Source organism: Phalacrocorax aristotelis, chromosome 2 (genome assembly GCF_949628215.1).
Source record: "Phalacrocorax aristotelis chromosome 2, bGulAri2.1, whole genome shotgun sequence".
NCBI lineage: Eukaryota > Metazoa > Chordata > Aves > Suliformes > Phalacrocoracidae > Phalacrocorax > Phalacrocorax aristotelis.
In genome coordinates this window covers 862302-880073 of record NC_134277.1, presented here as the reverse complement: position 1 = coordinate 880073, position 17772 = coordinate 862302, and the positions used below count along the sequence as shown (strand labels likewise).

At 50.3% G+C, this 17772-nt stretch overlaps 1 protein-coding gene across 1 annotated transcript; it reads left to right on the top strand.

Moving 5' to 3' along the window:
* Positions 1-442: 442 nt before the first annotated feature.
* Positions 443-14918, top strand: CDC25A (cell division cycle 25A). The gene is made up of 16 exons (XM_075082035.1): positions 443-753; positions 3420-3505; positions 5502-5556; positions 6277-6312; positions 6460-6496; positions 6884-6985; positions 7810-7926; positions 8813-8947; positions 9620-9694; positions 10347-10499; positions 10818-10910; positions 11269-11331; positions 11448-11546; positions 12329-12459; positions 12880-12991; positions 14364-14918. The coding sequence occupies exons 1-16, from the start codon at positions 602-604 to the stop codon at positions 14502-14504; spliced, it is 1587 nt and encodes a 528-aa protein (XP_074938136.1). The 5' UTR covers positions 443-601; the 3' UTR covers positions 14505-14918.
* Positions 14919-17772: the final 2854 nt, after the last annotated feature.

Sequence of the window (17772 nt, the reverse complement as noted above, 5' to 3'; positions counted from 1 at the left end):
TAGGGAACGATGCGGGAAGGGTTCCTCGGCTCACCGAGGCCCAGTTACGTGCCGACTTTATGCCCTTTTTCCCCTCATCGTTCCCCGTTTTAGCCGCTTTCCCTCGGGCCCGGGTGGGTGAGGTACGGCTGAAGGGAGCCAGCCGGCGATGCGGCGGCGGGAGGGGAGCCCTGGTGAGGCCGGGACTACATTTCCCATCATGCAACGCCGAGAAGGGCAAGGCGGGACACCCAGCGTTGCATGCTGGGACATGTAGTCTTCCTTTGGCTTGCATGCTACTTGCAGCACCCTATTGGCTGGCTTCTCTATTGGATAGGAGCGGCGTCAAGCAACAGTTGGAGGCGGGGAGTGAGGCGCCCGTCGCCGTTCTTACTGGTCAGAACGAGCGCCGTGGGCGGGGAGATTTGAGAAAAAACACCCGCCTCCTTCAAACGTCGCGTAGAGGAGGGTTTTGATTGGTGGAGGGGAGGTTTGGCGCCAGCTTCGGAGCGGGCGACGGGTAGCGGCTGGGGTGAAAGCGGTGAAGGCTGCGCTGACAGGAGGACGGGAAGGCTCGGCTCGTCTCGTCTCGGTTCAACTCAAGTCGGCTCGTCTCGGCTCAATGGATCCCGCACCGGGCTGTTCCTACCGCCGCCGCCTCCTGCTCCTCTCCCCGACCTCCCCGGCTTCACCCGCCGTGGTCAAGTCTCTTTTTCCCGCCGACCTCTCGCCGGTCTCTGACCTGCGCCTCACCATGGAGCAGCTGGGACGCGGGTCAGTCACGGCGGGGACCCCTTCTGCTGGGCTCGGGGCGCCCCCTTTCCTCCTGGCTGAGGGCCTCTGCCATGCCTCCCCCGCCCCCCAAAACCAACCCCAAACCCGGGGTCTTGAGGGCCCGTTCCCCTCTTTTCTTCCCCCCCGGGCCCGCAGCGAGGCCTAAGGGACGCCCCCTCACCCCACCCCCCCGCCATCCCAAGCCTCGAGGGCCTCTTCTCTCCCCCACTCCGGACCCGAAGCGCGGCATGGAGGAGCTCTTCTTCCCCCCCCCATTTCAAAAGCAAAGCAAGGCCCCGAAGAGCTGTTCTCCTTCCGTTCCATCCACTGCCCACCCAACGCCCCCAGTGAGGCCTTGAGAAACTTTTCTTCTACCACCCCCCACCTTCCCGAGGCCTCAAGGAGCTGGTCTTATACCTCTGCTCCCCCCCCCCCCCCCAAACAAGTCTCGGGGAACTCTTCTACCCTCACCATCCCCACCCCCCAAAAAAAAGAGTGAGGCCTCGTGGATCTCTTTTTCCCGACCCCTGCCCCGATTGAAGCCTTGAGGAGCTCTTTTATTAATCACCCCCCACCCAGGGAGGCCTTGGGGACCTCATCCCTCCCTTAAAACTGAGACTTTGAGGATCTCTTCTCCTAACCCTCCCCCCCAAAAAGCGAGGCCTCGAGGAGCTGTTTCTCTTTACCCCTCCCCCCCAAAATGAGGCCTCGAGTTCTTCCTATCCCCCCACTGCCCTTGCAAAACTGAGTCCTCCACGACTCCCTTACCCACCCACCCCCGCCTTTTCCTGATGCATCCCCTCCTGCAGAGCTCTCCTCCCCGCTCCTGCTGCTCTGGGCCCCTCCTCCCACCAAATAGTCCCCTTCTCTCCTGTCCCTTTCTCCGCAGGGAGCCCCCAGGCTTGGCCTTCCCCCCGCTCTGTCCCAGGGGAGCCCCTGCTCCCCTGCCCACATGTGGTCGTGGCCCCTGCGCTGCAGGCCATCTTCCCCAGTGGTGTGCCACCATCTTCCCCTGGTTCTGCTCGGGGCGTCCACCTCGCTCCTGTGCCTGGCCCCAGGGCCGGGTGCTTTCCCCTCTCCCACGAATTAATGCTGGTACCTTTGTGTCCGTCCATCTCACCTCCTTCTTGCTCCCCACACACACCTTCACCCGGGTCCTGCATACCCCTCCTCTCTTTATTCTTTCACATACAGAAAATGCTGCAGTCTCTGGGCTCTGCCACCCCTCTCTCCCCATAACCATGTGGTTGCTCAATCTGGTTTTGCTGTTACTAGTCTCTAACTCCTTCATCTTGTTATTCCTACAGTTTGCCTCTTGGGTGGCAAAACAGGAGTTTTGCCCTGGCCTGCTCTCTGGTCCTGATGGCCTTCCTGATGTTTGTCCTTTGTTTGCTGTTTTTATATCATTCTCATTTCTATAATCACCTGCTTTATGATCCTTCCCTCCTTCAGATTCCTGGAATTCCTGTAAACGATTTGCACCAGTCCCGTCCCGTGTGTCGTCTCCCCGCCCCCCCCCGTGTCCATTATTATGTCCTTTGAGCTTGTAGCCCCAGCTTGCACCTTGGCACTTTTTTTTTTAATTAACCCATGTGATGGAGGAGCCACACTCAAGTAGCTTTTCCTTTATTTAGGGTAATACAGAGCAAGGCTACATATGATATGCATATCTTTCTGTATTGAAGCTGCCGTGACCCCTGCCCACCTATGAAAGGAGCACGTGTGTGATGTGGCTCAGCAGTCGGGCAGGAGAACTTGCCTTGAGGTTCCCTGCCCGCTCGCAGAGTGGTGTTTGTACTTGCACACACATCAGGTCAGGGGCTAGTCTGAGTCGGGCTCTGAATGCCCCTAGCCCCTTCACCTACAGAATGATTTCGACTGGTCTGATCGTTGTGTGAACAGAGGAGAGCTTGCTTAGTTGATAAGACAAAATTTGAGAGATAACTACATATAAAAATAATTTTGAGTTAGAAGTTTGGTAATTTTCTATGCAAAACAATAATGAAATGAGTGGCTGCCAAAGAAAGGGTTGCAATCCCGAGAAGAATAATGTGGCTCTGATAAAGGTGTTTCTAGAGAATGGTTTGGGAGGTGCTAATGTGATTCCAGGCACCAATATCCAACTGCACACTTAGTGTTTCTAGTTCTAAAGTTTTACTGCAAGCTGTGTCACTTTGTTGTATTAGAACCTTCATTTGTGAAGGCACAAGCTCCGGACAGACACTAAAACATCATTTCAAAAAGCCCCTCACAGTTAGTATGTCATGGAGAAAAGCCTGGTAGTTTGGTGCAAGGCTATCAGGAGAATGACTGTCTGAAACAACACTCTCCCTGTCTCTGTTTTGGAGGCCTAACTTCTAATATTGTCAGCCCTGCATGTGCAGGTTTAAGAAAACAAATGCAAACCCTGAAGCTGAAGTCCCCGTAGGTGTCTGATCTGAGGGTACCTGTAAGCGTGGGGATCTGGTGGTGGTGGTGTCCATCTACTCAACAATGCGCAAGCGGCTGCAGTCGGCAGGATTGCCAGGCTGGGATCCTTTTGCTTGGCCTATGATAAAGGTTTTGGGTTATGATTACCTGGGATGTATATCTGCGTTCAGGCAACTCCTATATCTTATTTCTCGCTTCAACGAGCATTTAAAGCAAATACCTAACTTCCTTCACAGTCGGCATGAAAACGCTGAGAAAGATCTGGGAAACAAGACTACTAATGGTTTGCAGAGAACAGTGTCATCGGAATCGACAGACTCAGGTATGGCTTTCTCACTTCATAAATAAGTAAGAAATGAAAAGCAGCGTGTCTTTTAGGTGGTTTCAGCTGCAAGCAGTTTCCAGGGTTTGGTAGAGAACTAATGCTGCCTGCCTGCAGTCCCTGCAGCCCTTCTCACGCTCTTGAAAGGAGGGAGGGAGGCAAGCCATCACTTGGCAAGCTTCTGCCGTTCATGGTCTGGGTTGCGGGTGGGGTGTTTTTAGCTTTAGCTGTCCTGGAGCATGTTAGCAGTAGCGTGGAGTTAAAGCTGCATCTGGCCCCACAAGGGGGTCTCTGGCAGAGATGGCTTTTTCCTTTTTTCTTGGGAAGGCTGTTAAGACATGGTTGCTGACCTGTTATGCTTTGCACTCCAGCATGATGTTTATCGCTGCCATTTTCTGATTGCCTTGATGTTCTGCTCTGTACATGGTAGTAGGTCAACACCTTTATCGTGAGTGTATCAGCCTTTCTTGCGGTAGAGATGGCTGGAGATGAAGGCTGCTAAAGATAGCCCAAGATAGGATTCGCTGGTGAATTGGATTCCCACCATTCTCTAGTCTGGGGTGTCTTGCAGATATTGGCATGTGAGTGTTTATAGCTGCGTGTTGGGGCTGTGGTCTGGAGACCTGGAGATAGGGTTTCATTCTTCATTGTCGGGATCCGTTGCATATCTGCGCTCGGCTCTGAATGGGACCGATCGGAGTTTCTGCCCTTTGGAGGGTGATAACTTTGATGAAAGCAAGTTGTCACCGTGTGGTTTCTCTCCTTAAACCCAAACTGTGCTAGCCTGCTCTGCATGCTCAAATCGAGGCTGCTGGGCAGGGCTTGTCTTGTGGCTTGGGGTTTTTTTTGTGGCTTTTTGTTGACACGAGCTGATTGTTTATCTGAAACGTGGGGAGCTGCATCTGAGTACTGATATTGCCTAGAAGTATTTTTTTTTTTTTTTCAAATAGGATGTTTTATAAGTGAAAATGAAATAAGCTATCACCCCATAACTTGTAGAATCAGAAAAGCTTCTGATCATCACTGGACTGGACCAGTGAATTGAAATCGGTGTCTCTGTCTGAATTTATGCACCAGCCTGGCTGTGCATGGTACACTCGGCCTTCAAAGGAACTCTGTGAACTGCTAAAACGTGAGGATAGCTTGCAAACCACAGAGTGGGATAGAATAACCGAGATTGCTAAATCTCCGCTTCCTCCTTGTCTCTCTTCTTTTTTCCCCGTCTCTGAAGCAGGCCTTCAGTGCTTACAAAACACTCATGATTAAGGTTTCTGCTCCACCGAGACCACTACCTGTCATGTTAGTCAAATTAATTCTTTGTAGTTGTTTGTTTAGATCACAGTCACCAAAGTAGCAACAAGTCTTGTCATGATGGTATAGAGCACGTTCTGGTAAGCTGTTGGCCTGTCGCTGGGGCTTGTGAATACCACTGTAGTACAGAAACTCCATGGGGAATCTGTGGTTAAGCTTCATATTTGACTGTACTTAAATGCTGTCTAGCTGTAATGTTTCACTTGGTTTGTATTTATGGAGTGCTTGCTTCCAGTACACTAGCATGAATTAAGAAGGGCCTTTTTCTTGGAATGACCCCAAAATCTCTTACTATGAAGAGGTGTAACTAAAAACATGGCTTAAAAACCCCTAAAGGACTAAGTTGTTTATCAAGATGTGTGTGTGAGAGAATAAGCCAAGAATATTCCAGGTTATGTGGTAGCGCTCTCTTCTATATTAAAAATATCACCCCCAGCCCTGCCTAGAATTTAATTAGTCCTGCTTTTCTGCAGGCACTAACACCTGATTATCTACGGGCAAACCCAATGGTATGGAGTATCTGTCACTGTTATTTACTCCACCACTGAGGAGAGGCTGCAGACGGGACTTTCCACATCAGTTTCCTCTCTGAGCTCAGGCTCTTTCTCAGGAAATCTGTAGCAGTGTCCAATACTTTGCGTTTCCTAGGTACTACTCAATAGAAAACGTTGCCTTTCCTCTGCAGGTTGTGCTTTGGATTCGCCTGGTCCCGTAACATCAAACGATATCATGGAGGAAACGTATGTAACATATGCTAAGCCTGACTCCTGGCATTGCACGTTGCACCATTAACAAACGTAGGCTGACGAGAGGCTTGACGTGGCTTTCCTTTGCTGGCATGTGTGCAGTGGGCTCTTCTCTCTCAAACCCGTAGAAGCGTGGGCTGTAGTGCTCTGCAGCTTGAGATGCTAGGCTTTGTCTTGTCTGTGCCCCAAAGTACTTAATGAGTCTTGGGTGACTGAGTTAACGTGTCGTACCAAGCAGACTGTTTGAGCATGACATTGGCACCTTACCAGGAGTCTGAGGCTGCACCACATTGCATGTAAGTTGCAATTTTCACTCAACGCTTAAATTACAATTTATCCTGTATATGCCTTAACTGATACCAAGCGGTTGCTCTTAGCTTTGAATCTGCCACTCAGTTAGATTATTTTTCTTTTCCTAATCTTCTGTTCCCAGGGATGGGGGGCAGATGCCCTTGGTCTCTGATTCACGGAGCTCTTCTTCCTTTAACCTAGCTTCTTGTCTAAACAACGCTGAAAAGAATTTAAGGAAAGGAGGGGGAGGAGTCTAGCTAGTGTTTCAAAAACTAGGATATAAGTAGCTTTTGAGGATGACAAAGTGTCATCGAGAAGCATGTTGGCTTCTGCTCAGCAGAACGCTCCGTGACTTACGTACAAGGCTGATTTTTAGTGTACTGTCCTTCGGTGCTAACGGTGGGGCATCTCACTTGCTTTTAGGTTTGAGAAAGCAATTCTTGAATCCAGCAGGCTGAAGTAAGTATACTTCTTTTTTAACTTCTTTGTCAGCGACTGTTGTAGCTTATGGAGTGTTACTGGGGAGTGGGGGAAGCGAGTTCTGTTCAGGTTACAGTCTTTTAAAACAAAATGTTGAACTAAATCTTTGTTTCTTTTTCATCGTAGCACTCGAACGCCTTTCAGAAGAATACATTCACTGCCAGTAAGTGAGGGTGGTATCGGCCTTGTATAAATGTTGAAGGATTTAGCACATTAAGCATTTTTATTTGGATACATTCCATAAGTTGTTAATTTTTTGTCTTCAAAAACAGCTGCTGTGGTACTTAATGAAAACTGTCAAAATTACAGCTTGTAAACTCCAGATCTCATTTAAGTTAATGTGAAATTTCAGTGATCTGGCTTTGTTGCTAGAGCAGTTGAAGCATTTTGGTGCCTGTACTGATGTCGGCATAAGATTCCTGCACATAGTTTGCACGACTTTGTAGTCGAGAGACCTGACGGTCTCTATTACCCCGTTTTGCTTAAAACGTGGTTGTGCAAAGACTATATTGCACAATACTGAACCGGCACTTCTCTATAAACGTTGCAGCAAAGCCTCCTGGGATCCAGCCCTGCTCTGAAGAGAAACCATTCCGATTCTCTGGATAGCGATGCTTTTCAACCATTGGAACAAGATGAAAATAAGGAGAATGTAAGTGTTGCTTTCTGTTGCCTGCGATGACGTGGGGTAAGAGGCGGTACCGGGGGAGCTGATGGAGCACACGCCTTCAGCAGTGGATGTGGTGGAAAAGCCTTCTGTTACGCTCTGCCAGGCGGTAGCTCAGACATAAAAGTTTTGCGTAGCTTGTCTTAGGGGAACTTGCAGTGAAGTGTGACAGCACTGATTGTAGCCAAGGCAAACTGATTAGAGGTTAATAAAAATTTGGAAGACTCTGCAGCTCCACCTTCATGCTGGTGAGCCTGATTGCTTTTGGGCTGCGGCAAGGGAAAAGGTATTCCTACTGCTAGCTTTAGATGGCTCCCAGGGGGGCCTCCAGAAAGCTGTTGAGTTAGGTCCCCTCATCTCTTTCCACTGCTGGCATGGGGAGCCCTGGCTCCTCACAGCACCAGTGTCCTTCTGCCTGCTTGGTCTGAAGGGCCTTGCTGCTAGAAATCCCTTCGGCAGGACTCTGACAGGTCTCTACAGGAGAGTGGGTGTCAGGACGCAGTGTTGGCTGCCTTTTAAAAATTATTTCTTTTGCAGAGGAGTTGACTGACAGAAGAATTAGAAAAGCCTTAAGCCTGTAGGTGATATCAAGAGGATAAAAGCTTGATAATGTTAAACGAATTGCTATTGTAACATCTCTAATTTGAAAACATTTGCCTTCGGGCAGTTCCTATTGGCACCAGGGAACTTAAATCCAAAATGTCAGGTAGTTTTTAAAAAAAAGAAGACCTAAAAAGATAAAAGGATCCTAGCAGCTTACACAGGCTGTAGTCTTGGTAAAATGATCGCTTGGCTCCTTCTTAATTCAGGAATCGTTTGAGTTTAAGAAGCCGACCAAACCAGCTTCTCGTAGTTCTGTGCACGTCCATTCCCGTGACGGAAAAGGGGTTCCTGGACCAAGGCAGAATTCCTCTCCAGCTCAGACAGTAAGTAATAAAGTGTTCTTTGCAACTAATTCTCACCTGATCCTGTGCACGCCTGCTGTCTGGGAGCAAGAACTTCATTGGGATTCTAAGACGATGCTGTTAATTACCACTATTCATGTGCCAAAGAAAAAAACCCGTATCCGTCTGCCAGATAAGAAAACACTCCTCACGTTTGGCTCATGAGATGGTCAGAAGTTTGAAACATGGATTGTTCTGTAGTGTGTGAAAAGTGAAACCGAGCTGCGGTTACGCTGCAGTAAGTCAAGGGAGGGCGGACACCGATGTGGAAGAGGGGAAGCTAGCTTGAAACTGCTTTCACTGTCAGTGAAGCAGGTATTTCTGTTGAGGCAGATGCACTTGGAACAACGAAGCCAACTGTGTAGACACAACTGAATCTTATGTCCAGAAATGATGTGCGGGAGGAAAATGACCTTATTCATATTGTGTTGCTTAGAAAAAGCAACTGAAAGAACATGATGGGTCCTTGCAGAGACACAGAGCTGGGGGGACTAAGTCTTGTCTCCACCCCTTGAATCTGGTAGTCCTTCATCCTGCTCAGTGCTCTTGATCTTGTGCTTATCAGCTGCAGAGTTTGTTAGTTCTTGTTCCTAGTGACACCACCCATTTCTCCTTCACGCCTTCGCTGGATAGCCTCTTCCAGAGAAGAGGGTTATTGCTTAACGAGGCTAATGAAGCACTCTGCTGTTGTGAGGATCAAATAAAAGCATTGGAGCTCCATTTGGGGTTTGCCTAAGCCAGTGTATTCTAGGCGGCAGAATAACACCTGTTCTCTGTAGTGCAGCGCGAGGCATGGCACCGCCTGTGGGGTCACAGCGTCCCGCAGTAAAGAGAAGGAATGTTGTTCAAACTAACTGTCTTGTCTCAGTTTCCTGCTGGTGAAATACCCATGGGTGAACAGGAGAACGCCAGGCCAGCTTTCCTGCAGCAGTCTTCTCTGACTTCCTCTGAAAGTGAAGATGACGATGGATTCCTGGAGCTGCTAGATGAGCAAGATTTGAAGGTATGTGCAGAGGAAATACGTCGGAAGCTTCAAAATCGGGTCTGTCTTAACATTGATAGTCTACCAGCAACGCGTGTCCCTGGCGCACGTGTGCTGTAGCGGAAGTCGGTGTGGTAAGTCAAGTGGCAAAAAGCCAGGTACTAGGGAACCCTGGAGCCTGAGTTAGCACCTCTTTCAGCTCCTACATTTCAGTGTCTGTCTAATATGTGCTCTTTCCTAGTGCAGATGGTGGATTTGCTTGGGGTGTGAACAGCAGCCAGTTGAAGAACTGCTGCTGTTCCTATTGGCAGATGAGAATTTGCGTTACTAGAGAGAATTATCTGAACAGTTGGCGTTTTTCTTTAGAAACTTGCTGAAAGAGCTGGAGGAGGTATTTGCTTTTGAGCCACTTAAATAGAAGGCTGCTTCTAATTGAATTTTAAATGCTTAAAGCTTTGGAGGAGCCGCATTGTTTATCGGTCAATGAGCTGGTGTAACTTACCTTCGCCAACATGTCTCAGCTCGGCTGTTACTTCACTGAGTATTGGGCTAGTAATCGAGTTATGTTCCTAGAACCGCTCTGACAGCTGAACTCAGCTGGAATGTTTGCCGGAGCTGTGCAGAAGCTGTGGCTATTTACAGCCCACGGTGAAATAGATGAGAATGAACTTTTTTTTTTTTTCTTCCCCTCAGAACGATGAGGAGATGCCATCTGATGTGGCGAGCCTCTGGACTGCTCCACTAGTCATGAGGAAAACAGACAATCGGGTGAGTGTTCTGGCAGAGCACAACAGAACAGAGACGGGGACTTTGTCCTGGCAGCCGTTTTCACTGCTGGGACAAGCGATCCCACTGTCTCTGATCCTGTATCCCTAATAACAACACAGCATAAACCCCTTCAGTACTCTGTTATCTCTAAAGCCTGTTTACCTGGAAGCCTTTGTCAGTGCAGAACAATGCCCATTGTCCACGTATATAAGCGTGAACTTTCTTTTTACAAAAACACTTCATAAATGCAAGATGATCTTGGCTTCCCTTATCAGATACTTGTTGACATATCTTGAGTATGTTTTGCACAGACTTACCTGGAATGCCTGTAGCCTGATATTCTGATAATAGACTGCGAAGGGAGTTTAGACTCCAGCAAAAAGCTCTTTAATCTGTTGATAGATCATCTGTTAATTGGTATAAAGCACTCTGCTAGCACATCTTATTGCTTCTGCTGCTCCAAGCTCACCCAGTCCACGCAGCAGCAAACAAGGCCCTGAATTTAGACGACCCGGCTAATGCCCTGCGGTTGCTGTGCAGTGGCAGGGTCTCAGATAAGGCAAAACTTGTAATAGCCTGGAAGTCTGAGGCTTGCTTAGTCTCTAATCTAAATCTTTGCTAGACAACTCTTAACACCTCTCCTTCCTCGCAGGGCAAACGATGCCGGTTGTTTGGCTCTTCGTCTCAGCCTAGTGGTGTAGGAAGAACCACCCAGAAGAGGATGGAGAGGTCCCAGGAAGAGAATTCTCCAGGGAAAAGCAAGAAGAGGAAAAGCCTGCCTGGAACACCTTCGGAGGGTTCAACGGTCGGTGGCTTGGCATCTGACGCTGTAACGGCATTGAGTAGGAGGGGATCTCATATAGGTGGCTGGTTTATGAAGGTTCGCGAGGGAGCTTCTTCGGGTGAATTGCTGACCTAGCAGAACTGCGTTCTCCCGCATCGTGCGGGAGCTGGCGCAGCAATTGCATACTCTTGAGCCTGAGCTTTGCCTTAATCCGAAGGGGAGGCTGGGGAGTCGTAGTTCAGGGCCTCAGGGTAAACTCTGAGTTTTGTGTTACGTTACGGGAAAAGGATCTCTCTGCTGTCGGTACTCGGCACTGATCTCTAACCCGTGTTCCTCTAGAGTTTGAAAATGGTAAAGACGCAATCCTCCACAGCAGAGATCGAAAGCATTTTGGACAGTGACCAGAGAGACCTTATTGGTGACTTCTCGAAGGTAATTCAAGCGATTTAATGGTCAAGTGTTAATTCAAGTGGCCTCAAAGCAGCCCAAGTAAAGCACTGCCCTTTAACTGTACATACTCGAATTCCTAGGAAGGGCTGTCGGTGAGAGGGGCGCTTTCATAGCGATTCATTTGTGGTTACTCAAAAAGATCTACAAAATTCCCTCAGTATAGGAGCCAAAAATAAAATTCTATCCCTGACTTTTAGTATTCTTAGTTTTAACTCTTGAGCTTTGAAGAGATTCTTGCCAACAAAGTGTCTGTATTACAAAGTGAACTGCCGGACACTGTGCTATCGCCTACGCGGCTCACGTTTGGGATTGTCTCAATTAAATGCTGTCTGTCTTACAGGGTTATTTATTCCACACCGTTGATGGGAAACACCAAGATTTAAAATATATTGACTCAGAAATGGTATGTGCTCCAGGGACAGTAAGAAAAATTCCTTACTGGGGTGGGGGGAACAACGCAAAACCATCTTGAAATAACTGAACTCTGGGGGTTTTTTGTTTGGGTTTTTTTTAATTCAGATTGTGTCTGTGCTGACTGGGAAGTTTGCGAGCTTCATCAAGGAATGCGTGATAATTGATTGTAGATACCCCTATGAGTACGAAGGAGGACACATCAAGGTATGTTGACCATGTAAAAGCAACGTAGAGTTGTCTGAAGTTGCAAACCAGGGCTGCTCAGCACCATGTGGGGCCGCTCCTCACTAGCGAGCACCCAAGGCCGTGTGGAGCCAGTATAGCCGAGACGCCTGAGCGCCCCACTGGGGTCTGGGATCCTGGTAGGCCTATGCAAGGTGTGAATCTTGGGATGCTGAGCTCACACTTGGTGCATGAAGTTAATTCTCCCTCAAAGGAGGGAGCGTTTCACTTTCCTTAAGCAGAGGAGGTGGCCCGTGTGGCAAGCAGGGAGGTGGTTCCAGAGGAGGATGTAAGACACTTGGTGTCCAGCATCCTGATACCTTGGGAAGGTAGAATTAGAATATTAAACCTAATTTAAACCACAGAAAGACCAAAACAAAGTCTTAAAATTAAAGTCTTTTAAAGATTTTAATTTTTAAGACATCCTAATGTCTTAAGGACAAACAGTTGTGAAGAACATAATTGACACTGACGCTTGCTGCTTGAGCAAGCCGGCTGGCCCTCAAACGCGGTGAGATGGGGAGGGAAATCCAAGGAGCCACAGCTGTTGAAACGGCCATCTGAAAGGGGCCTGGGCCACCCGGCGTCAGCGTCAGACCGTCTGTAACATTGTGCTGGGGCTTGAAGCCGTGTCCCCAATGGCTGGAGAGGGGTGCCAGAACTCCTGTAGGAAACCAAGCCGAGGAGGTGGCTCACGAGGAAGCGGAATAGGTTTGTTGCTGTTCTCCACTCACCGTGTGCACGGTCACGACTCTGCCTTACAGGGTGCTGTAAACCTTCACATGGAGGAGGATGTGGAAGACTACCTGCTTAAGAAGCCAATCCAGCCGTCGGAGAACAAACGAGTGATAATAGTGTTCCACTGCGAGTTTTCTTCAGAGCGGGGTCCTCGAATGTGAGTTACCCACGCACCCCTAGGAAACAACTTACCGCTGCGCTAGTTGGGAGCGAAGCTTTCAGGGTGGCACCGGTTACTGTGCTGGCGGGCTACTTCACAGGCAGTTTGTCGCGAGCGGGTGTTGGTTGTCACGTCTGGCGGGGATGTGAGACAAGGCACGATGCAAATGGCCGTGCTGAAGTCGGGCTGGTGCGCTGGGATGCCTGGAGATGGAAAGGGAAAACCAGTTAGCCGCAGCTTTGTGGCCAGTGTGGCTTTTCAGCGTGTTCGTCACAGGCAGCGCCTTGCTTCTGTAATCCAAGGAATGGGGAGTTTTGGGTGCGCGCTGGTTTAATCCGCTATTTATTGAGTGCAAGATTTAATGGAGGACTCTTTTTTTTTTTTTTTTTTTTTTTTTTTTTTTTTTCCCTGCTACAGGTGCCGGTTTGTGAGGGAGCGGGACAGGCTGGGTAACGAATACCCCAACCTCCATTACCCAGAGCTCTATGTCCTGAAGGGGGGTTACAAGGACTTCTTCTTAAGATGCCGTGTAAGTAATGTTCTCCTAAATTCATCTCCTTCACGCTCAGAAAAGAAACGATAGATGAAGAAATACCCATGCATTCCTGCTCAATCACGCTCCTCTACGGAGCAGGGTGCCTTTCTGCTGGGGCAGGCTTTCCCGCTGTCTCGCAGCGCTCTCCTGGACTGAGAGCAGCTGAGACTTGGCAGTGAGGCTCTCGAAGCCCATCCCATACTTCAGAGCTCTCTTGCTGCCATAGCTGAAAGGTTTCTCCACTTGTCTTGAGAGTAAACTATAAAACTGGTTTCTGCCCTTTCGTAACAACTAGGAGTTCAAAATGTCATTTGGAGAAGGAATTTAAGACTGCTCAGCCTGCAAGGACTCGGGGAGAAGAGAGGCTTGGCAGTAATTGCTGTCTAACAAATGGAAACCTGGAGTCTCATGCTATACTAAAATAGCAACATAGAAAAACTCCAGCTCTGAGTTTTCAGGCTCTAATTCAGCCAAGGAAACTAAAGAACGCCCAGCAGTTCCTCCCAGGGTTGTGAGGAGGCTCCCAGGGTGTTTCTTGTATCACTTGGCTTCTGCTGCTTCAGCATTTCGGTGGCTCTGTTCTGCTTCTCCAGCTGGTTGCTCCTGCTGCTCTGAAACAAAGTAGGCCGTGTCCCGTCACTTGAGTCCCTCTCAGACCCCGCACTTCAGCGTATCTCTTAAATTGCCTTCCTGTTTGGTGGCTCGGTGCGTTTTCAGAGAGATGTGAAGTATCCGGCCTTTCTGTGGCCGGCTGGCCGGGGCCCCGCGCTGTTTCCCAGGGGGATGTCGGGTCTCCCAGCGCCTGGGCCGCCTTGGGGGATGCCGGTTCATGGCAGGGACTGCTGTCCTGTTTTTCGGCTCTCCCTGTGATCTGCTGGCTCCCCTGTGGCAGCGGGTGCCTGGGTTTGGTTTCAGACCCCGTGGGTGTTCTCTCCCGAGGTGGGAGGACCGAGGGCCTCAAGGTGGCAGCATGGAACAGCCGATGGCAGCCTTTAGCCCTGGGGCTGGCCTGTGAGCCAGCGGCTGGCCGGCTGAGAGACAAGTATTCTTCAAATCTGTGCTATTTCAAGGTGAATACCAGATAGACTGACTTTGTGTGTTGATGTCTGGCAGAAAATTTGGGGTGAGAGCTCTGAATACAGGACTGAAAGTCCTTCATTAACTATCACTTCTGAAGTAGCTGTAATCTGAATATCGATTGACTTTGTTCATCAACATCTGGGATGAAGCTCCTGCCCAGGGTGGGGACTCCAGTGTGTTTGTTCTGGTGGTGGCTGTTCAAAGGGTTGCTACCAGGCTCTGTCGGTGACTCGGGGATCATTGCTCCTGTGACACGCTGAAGTAAAACCAGCTTCTCTTTCCCCAGAGCTTCTGTGAGCCCCAGAGCTATCGCCCCATGCACCACGAGGATTTTAAAGAAGACTTGAAAAGGTTCCGCACCAAAAGCCGAACCTGGGCTGGTGAGAAGAGCAAAAGGGAACTGTACAGTCGCCTGAAGAAACTCTAAAGGGCTGAATGAACAGGCGAAGGCTGCCCGTCGCGGCGGGGGGGGAGGCTGCAGCGGGAGGGAGACATGCCCGTTCCTTGCCTGGGGTTATCAAGTACCAGCGCTCTCCTCGTCTGCTGTCTTACCGGGAACACTGTGGAACTTGCGGCTGCCGGCTGGAACCCAGCGCCCTGGGTGCCGGCTGGGAGCTGACTCTTCTCGATACTCTTGTTAACGCCGCTTTGTGGAAATGAATTCTCACGCTCCGTGACATCCGCACACTGCCCAACAGCCTGCCCCGGGAGGGGTGGGGAGAGGCTGTCGCGTGCCACGTGGTGGGGTTTGGCTGGTACGTGGTGCAAGCAGTGAGGGTATTTTAGTGCCTGTTATTTTTTAAGTGCTTTATTTTATTTAAATACAGTCAAATGAAGCCAACACTGCTGCAGTTGAATCGACTGGCTTGTACTCAAACCTTGTTTCGGCTAAAAGGCAGCCTGCCATCGGGGGGTGGGGGGAGGGTTAATTATTTTTCTCAGCTGCGGCTTTGATCCTGCGTTTTCATGGCACGACGCGTCGAGATGAAGCGATACAGGAAATGGTTCAGTACAGCTCGAGCTTCCCACCTCGCCGAACTCCCGTGTCTCGCTGTGGGAAGCCTCTTGAAGAAAGTCTGTGCGGAAATAGCTTATTTTACGTAGATATGATGATCACCTCGTTTGCTTAATCTAGGTTGCTTTATTTCATAGTGATTTTAATTTAGCTGCTGCTTTAGTGTTAGAAGGGTTGGTGCTTCAACGTAGGGAGAACCTCTGAGAACTGAGTTAATTCAGAAATGGGGTGTCTCGGCCGATCCCAGCAGTACCGGGCAGCAAAGCTGTTACCAGGTTTCTCACCAGCAGCAACCTGCTGTTGCCGCTCCTGCCAAGGCTGCCTATCATCATCATGAAGCGTGTCCAGGAAAGAGCCCGGCTGGGAGGAATCACACTGATGGTTGTGGGAGGCTGTTCTGAAAGTGCTCCTGTTGCCGGGGGTTTGACTTTGGCCACTTCTCCGGTAGCAGAAGCGCCTTTGCCAGCAAAGGCAGGAAACATAATTAATCCTTGAAGGAAGAGGAGCTTCCTCAGCCAGCGTCGCACCCTGTAGCCCACCCACAGCCGCACGTGTGGTTCTGCGGCTACCGGTGCCAGTCCTGAAACTGCTCGGCTGTTAATTTTTGGTGTCACATAAGACCCAACTAACGAACCTCACGGTAGCCCGGTGATGCCGGGGTCAGGCCGGCCGCTTGCTGCAGCAGCGCTGTGCTGATCACTGAAACTCATCTTCCTCACACCTGAACCTCTTGGTGAAACTCGCGCAGCCTGGGACCAGCCCCGTGCCCTGGAAGCTCTCGGCTCTTACTGTAGCAGGAATCCAGGCTTTGCAGGGCTCGGCTTGCCCCGGGCCAGCCAGTCGTGCGTGCCCTTGTATCCGTGTCAAAAAAATACTGAAATGGCGGTGCCTTATGTGGAATTTTAACTTGACTTTTTTTTAAAAAAATATTTCTTAAAACGTGCTGTTAATCCTCTTGAGAACTGAAAGGATAAACTTTTGAGCTCTAACTTTTTTTTAAAATAAATCTGATTTTGCTGGCTTCCCTCAACACTGAATACCTTGAAAGGGAGGACGGTGAAAGGCTGACTCAGAAACGGCCCTTACCACCTCTCCCCCATCTCACCTGGGAGGTTTGAGCTCTGGGAGGGAGCTGCTATGGGGCCGCGGTGGGGGACGGCGGTTGCCGGCGGGGCAGGGGCCAGCTGCCTGCGGCACGGGCAGCGCCGCCATCCACCCAAACCCCCTTTTGGCACAAGCCCCCTTGCGCCAAGCCGAATGGGAAATAATCAGTTTAGCCGCACGGCGGCCGGGTGCGATCTCTCGGTACGACTTCGTAAGCGAACAGTTGCTCGATGTGGAAGTTTAACTCGCCAGCCCTGTTAAAAAAAGGCAGATGGAGGTTGTTGACGGAGCCGCGATGCTCTTTTCTGAGGTCACTCCTCTGGAGCAAAACCATTACAGCAAGCGGTGGCTTTACAGCTGCGCTTCCTGCGAATGCCCTCGATCAGCTCGTTGGCCCAAACTTCCTGATATCCAGGAAGCGGCGCGAGGTGTGGGCGTCGCGGCACTCTGCGGCCCAGCGCTGCCGGGGGCCGGGAGCCCCGGCGCGCCCTTGGAGGGCTTGGATGCGCCGGTAGCCCCGCAGGGATGGAAACGCCACCCCTGGCTTTATACCCCAGCCAGTTCTGCGCGCGCTGTGTTTGAGTCCCGCGGGTGGGAAGGAGAAGGCTGCGAGACGCATGTTTCTAAACGGGTCCGTACCGTATCAGGCTGCAGCAGGCAGCCGCGGGCTGAGAGAATAAAGTACTGAAAATCCAGGTGGTTTCTCTAACTCGACTCGTCCTGCTGCGGAAGGTGTGCTGGGGCTCGGCATCTCCACCACGGCTCGAAAAGAAACCCACGTTGGCAATCGCTGCTTTTCCTGACTTCCATCCTTTGCTCGTTGCTTCCAGGATAACTTCAGGTGATGAAAAATAGCTCTCCGCTTTCCTGTAAGCTCCAGGAATTGGACCAGTTGGAGGAAGGATGGTTTTCTGGCCCAGCTGGCGGAGCTGCGTGATGTCTGCGTGCCTGTAGCTGGCCAAGGCGGCTGGGTGAGAACTCACGGCCTCAGGCAGAGGCCTGGGACGCTGCGGGGAGGGACAGAGCTGGGAGAGCCCAGCCCAGCTCCAGCCCCGTCTGTGGCCCGGCTGATGGAGACTCGGGTCTGCAATCGCCCCTGTGACTTGGGGACACCAGGGCCGCAGCCACCTGAATCTCAAAGCAGTGCATTCCCATCGTACCGGATACGCTGCGGAGCGCTGCAGCTCGCTTTTGGATGAAGATCCTTTGTGCTGGACGCTTTCCCAGTGGAGCACCTGAGAGGGTGTTTTAAGGGCGTTAATGGCTTCAGCAGAAAGCGTAGAGATGAAGAGCAGGTGGCCAACGACGGGGTCAGCGTTAAAAGCTTCACTTAAAATACAGTGAAGTGACTTCAAATCCACCGGAGGCTAAAGCACAGAACCGGGTGGGGTGTTTTTTCCCCTTGCCTCCATCTGTCGTCCTTAAAACTGATGTTGAAAGCAGCTTACGGCTTCATCAGCTTCCACCACGAGTTCCTGAACGCCACAAAGCTTAGTGTTTTCTTTCGTGTTGCTTTACCTTTTGTGGCCTAAGAGGACACTTGCGCTATCTTTTTATCTCGCAGCTTTTGTGGCTG

Bases quoted from the DNA above. Each gene is read 5' to 3' on its own strand.
- CDC25A (XM_075082035.1), top strand. From the start codon at position 602: ATGGATCCCGCACCGGGCTGTTCCTACCGCCGCCGCCTCCTGCTCCTC. The intron at 8,948-9,619 runs GTATGTGCAGAG...TCTTCCCCTCAG, and splicing joins TAGATGAGCAAGATTTGAAG to AACGATGAGGAGATGCCATC. The intron at 11,547-12,328 runs GTATGTTGACCA...TCTGCCTTACAG, and splicing joins ACGAAGGAGGACACATCAAG to GGTGCTGTAAACCTTCACAT.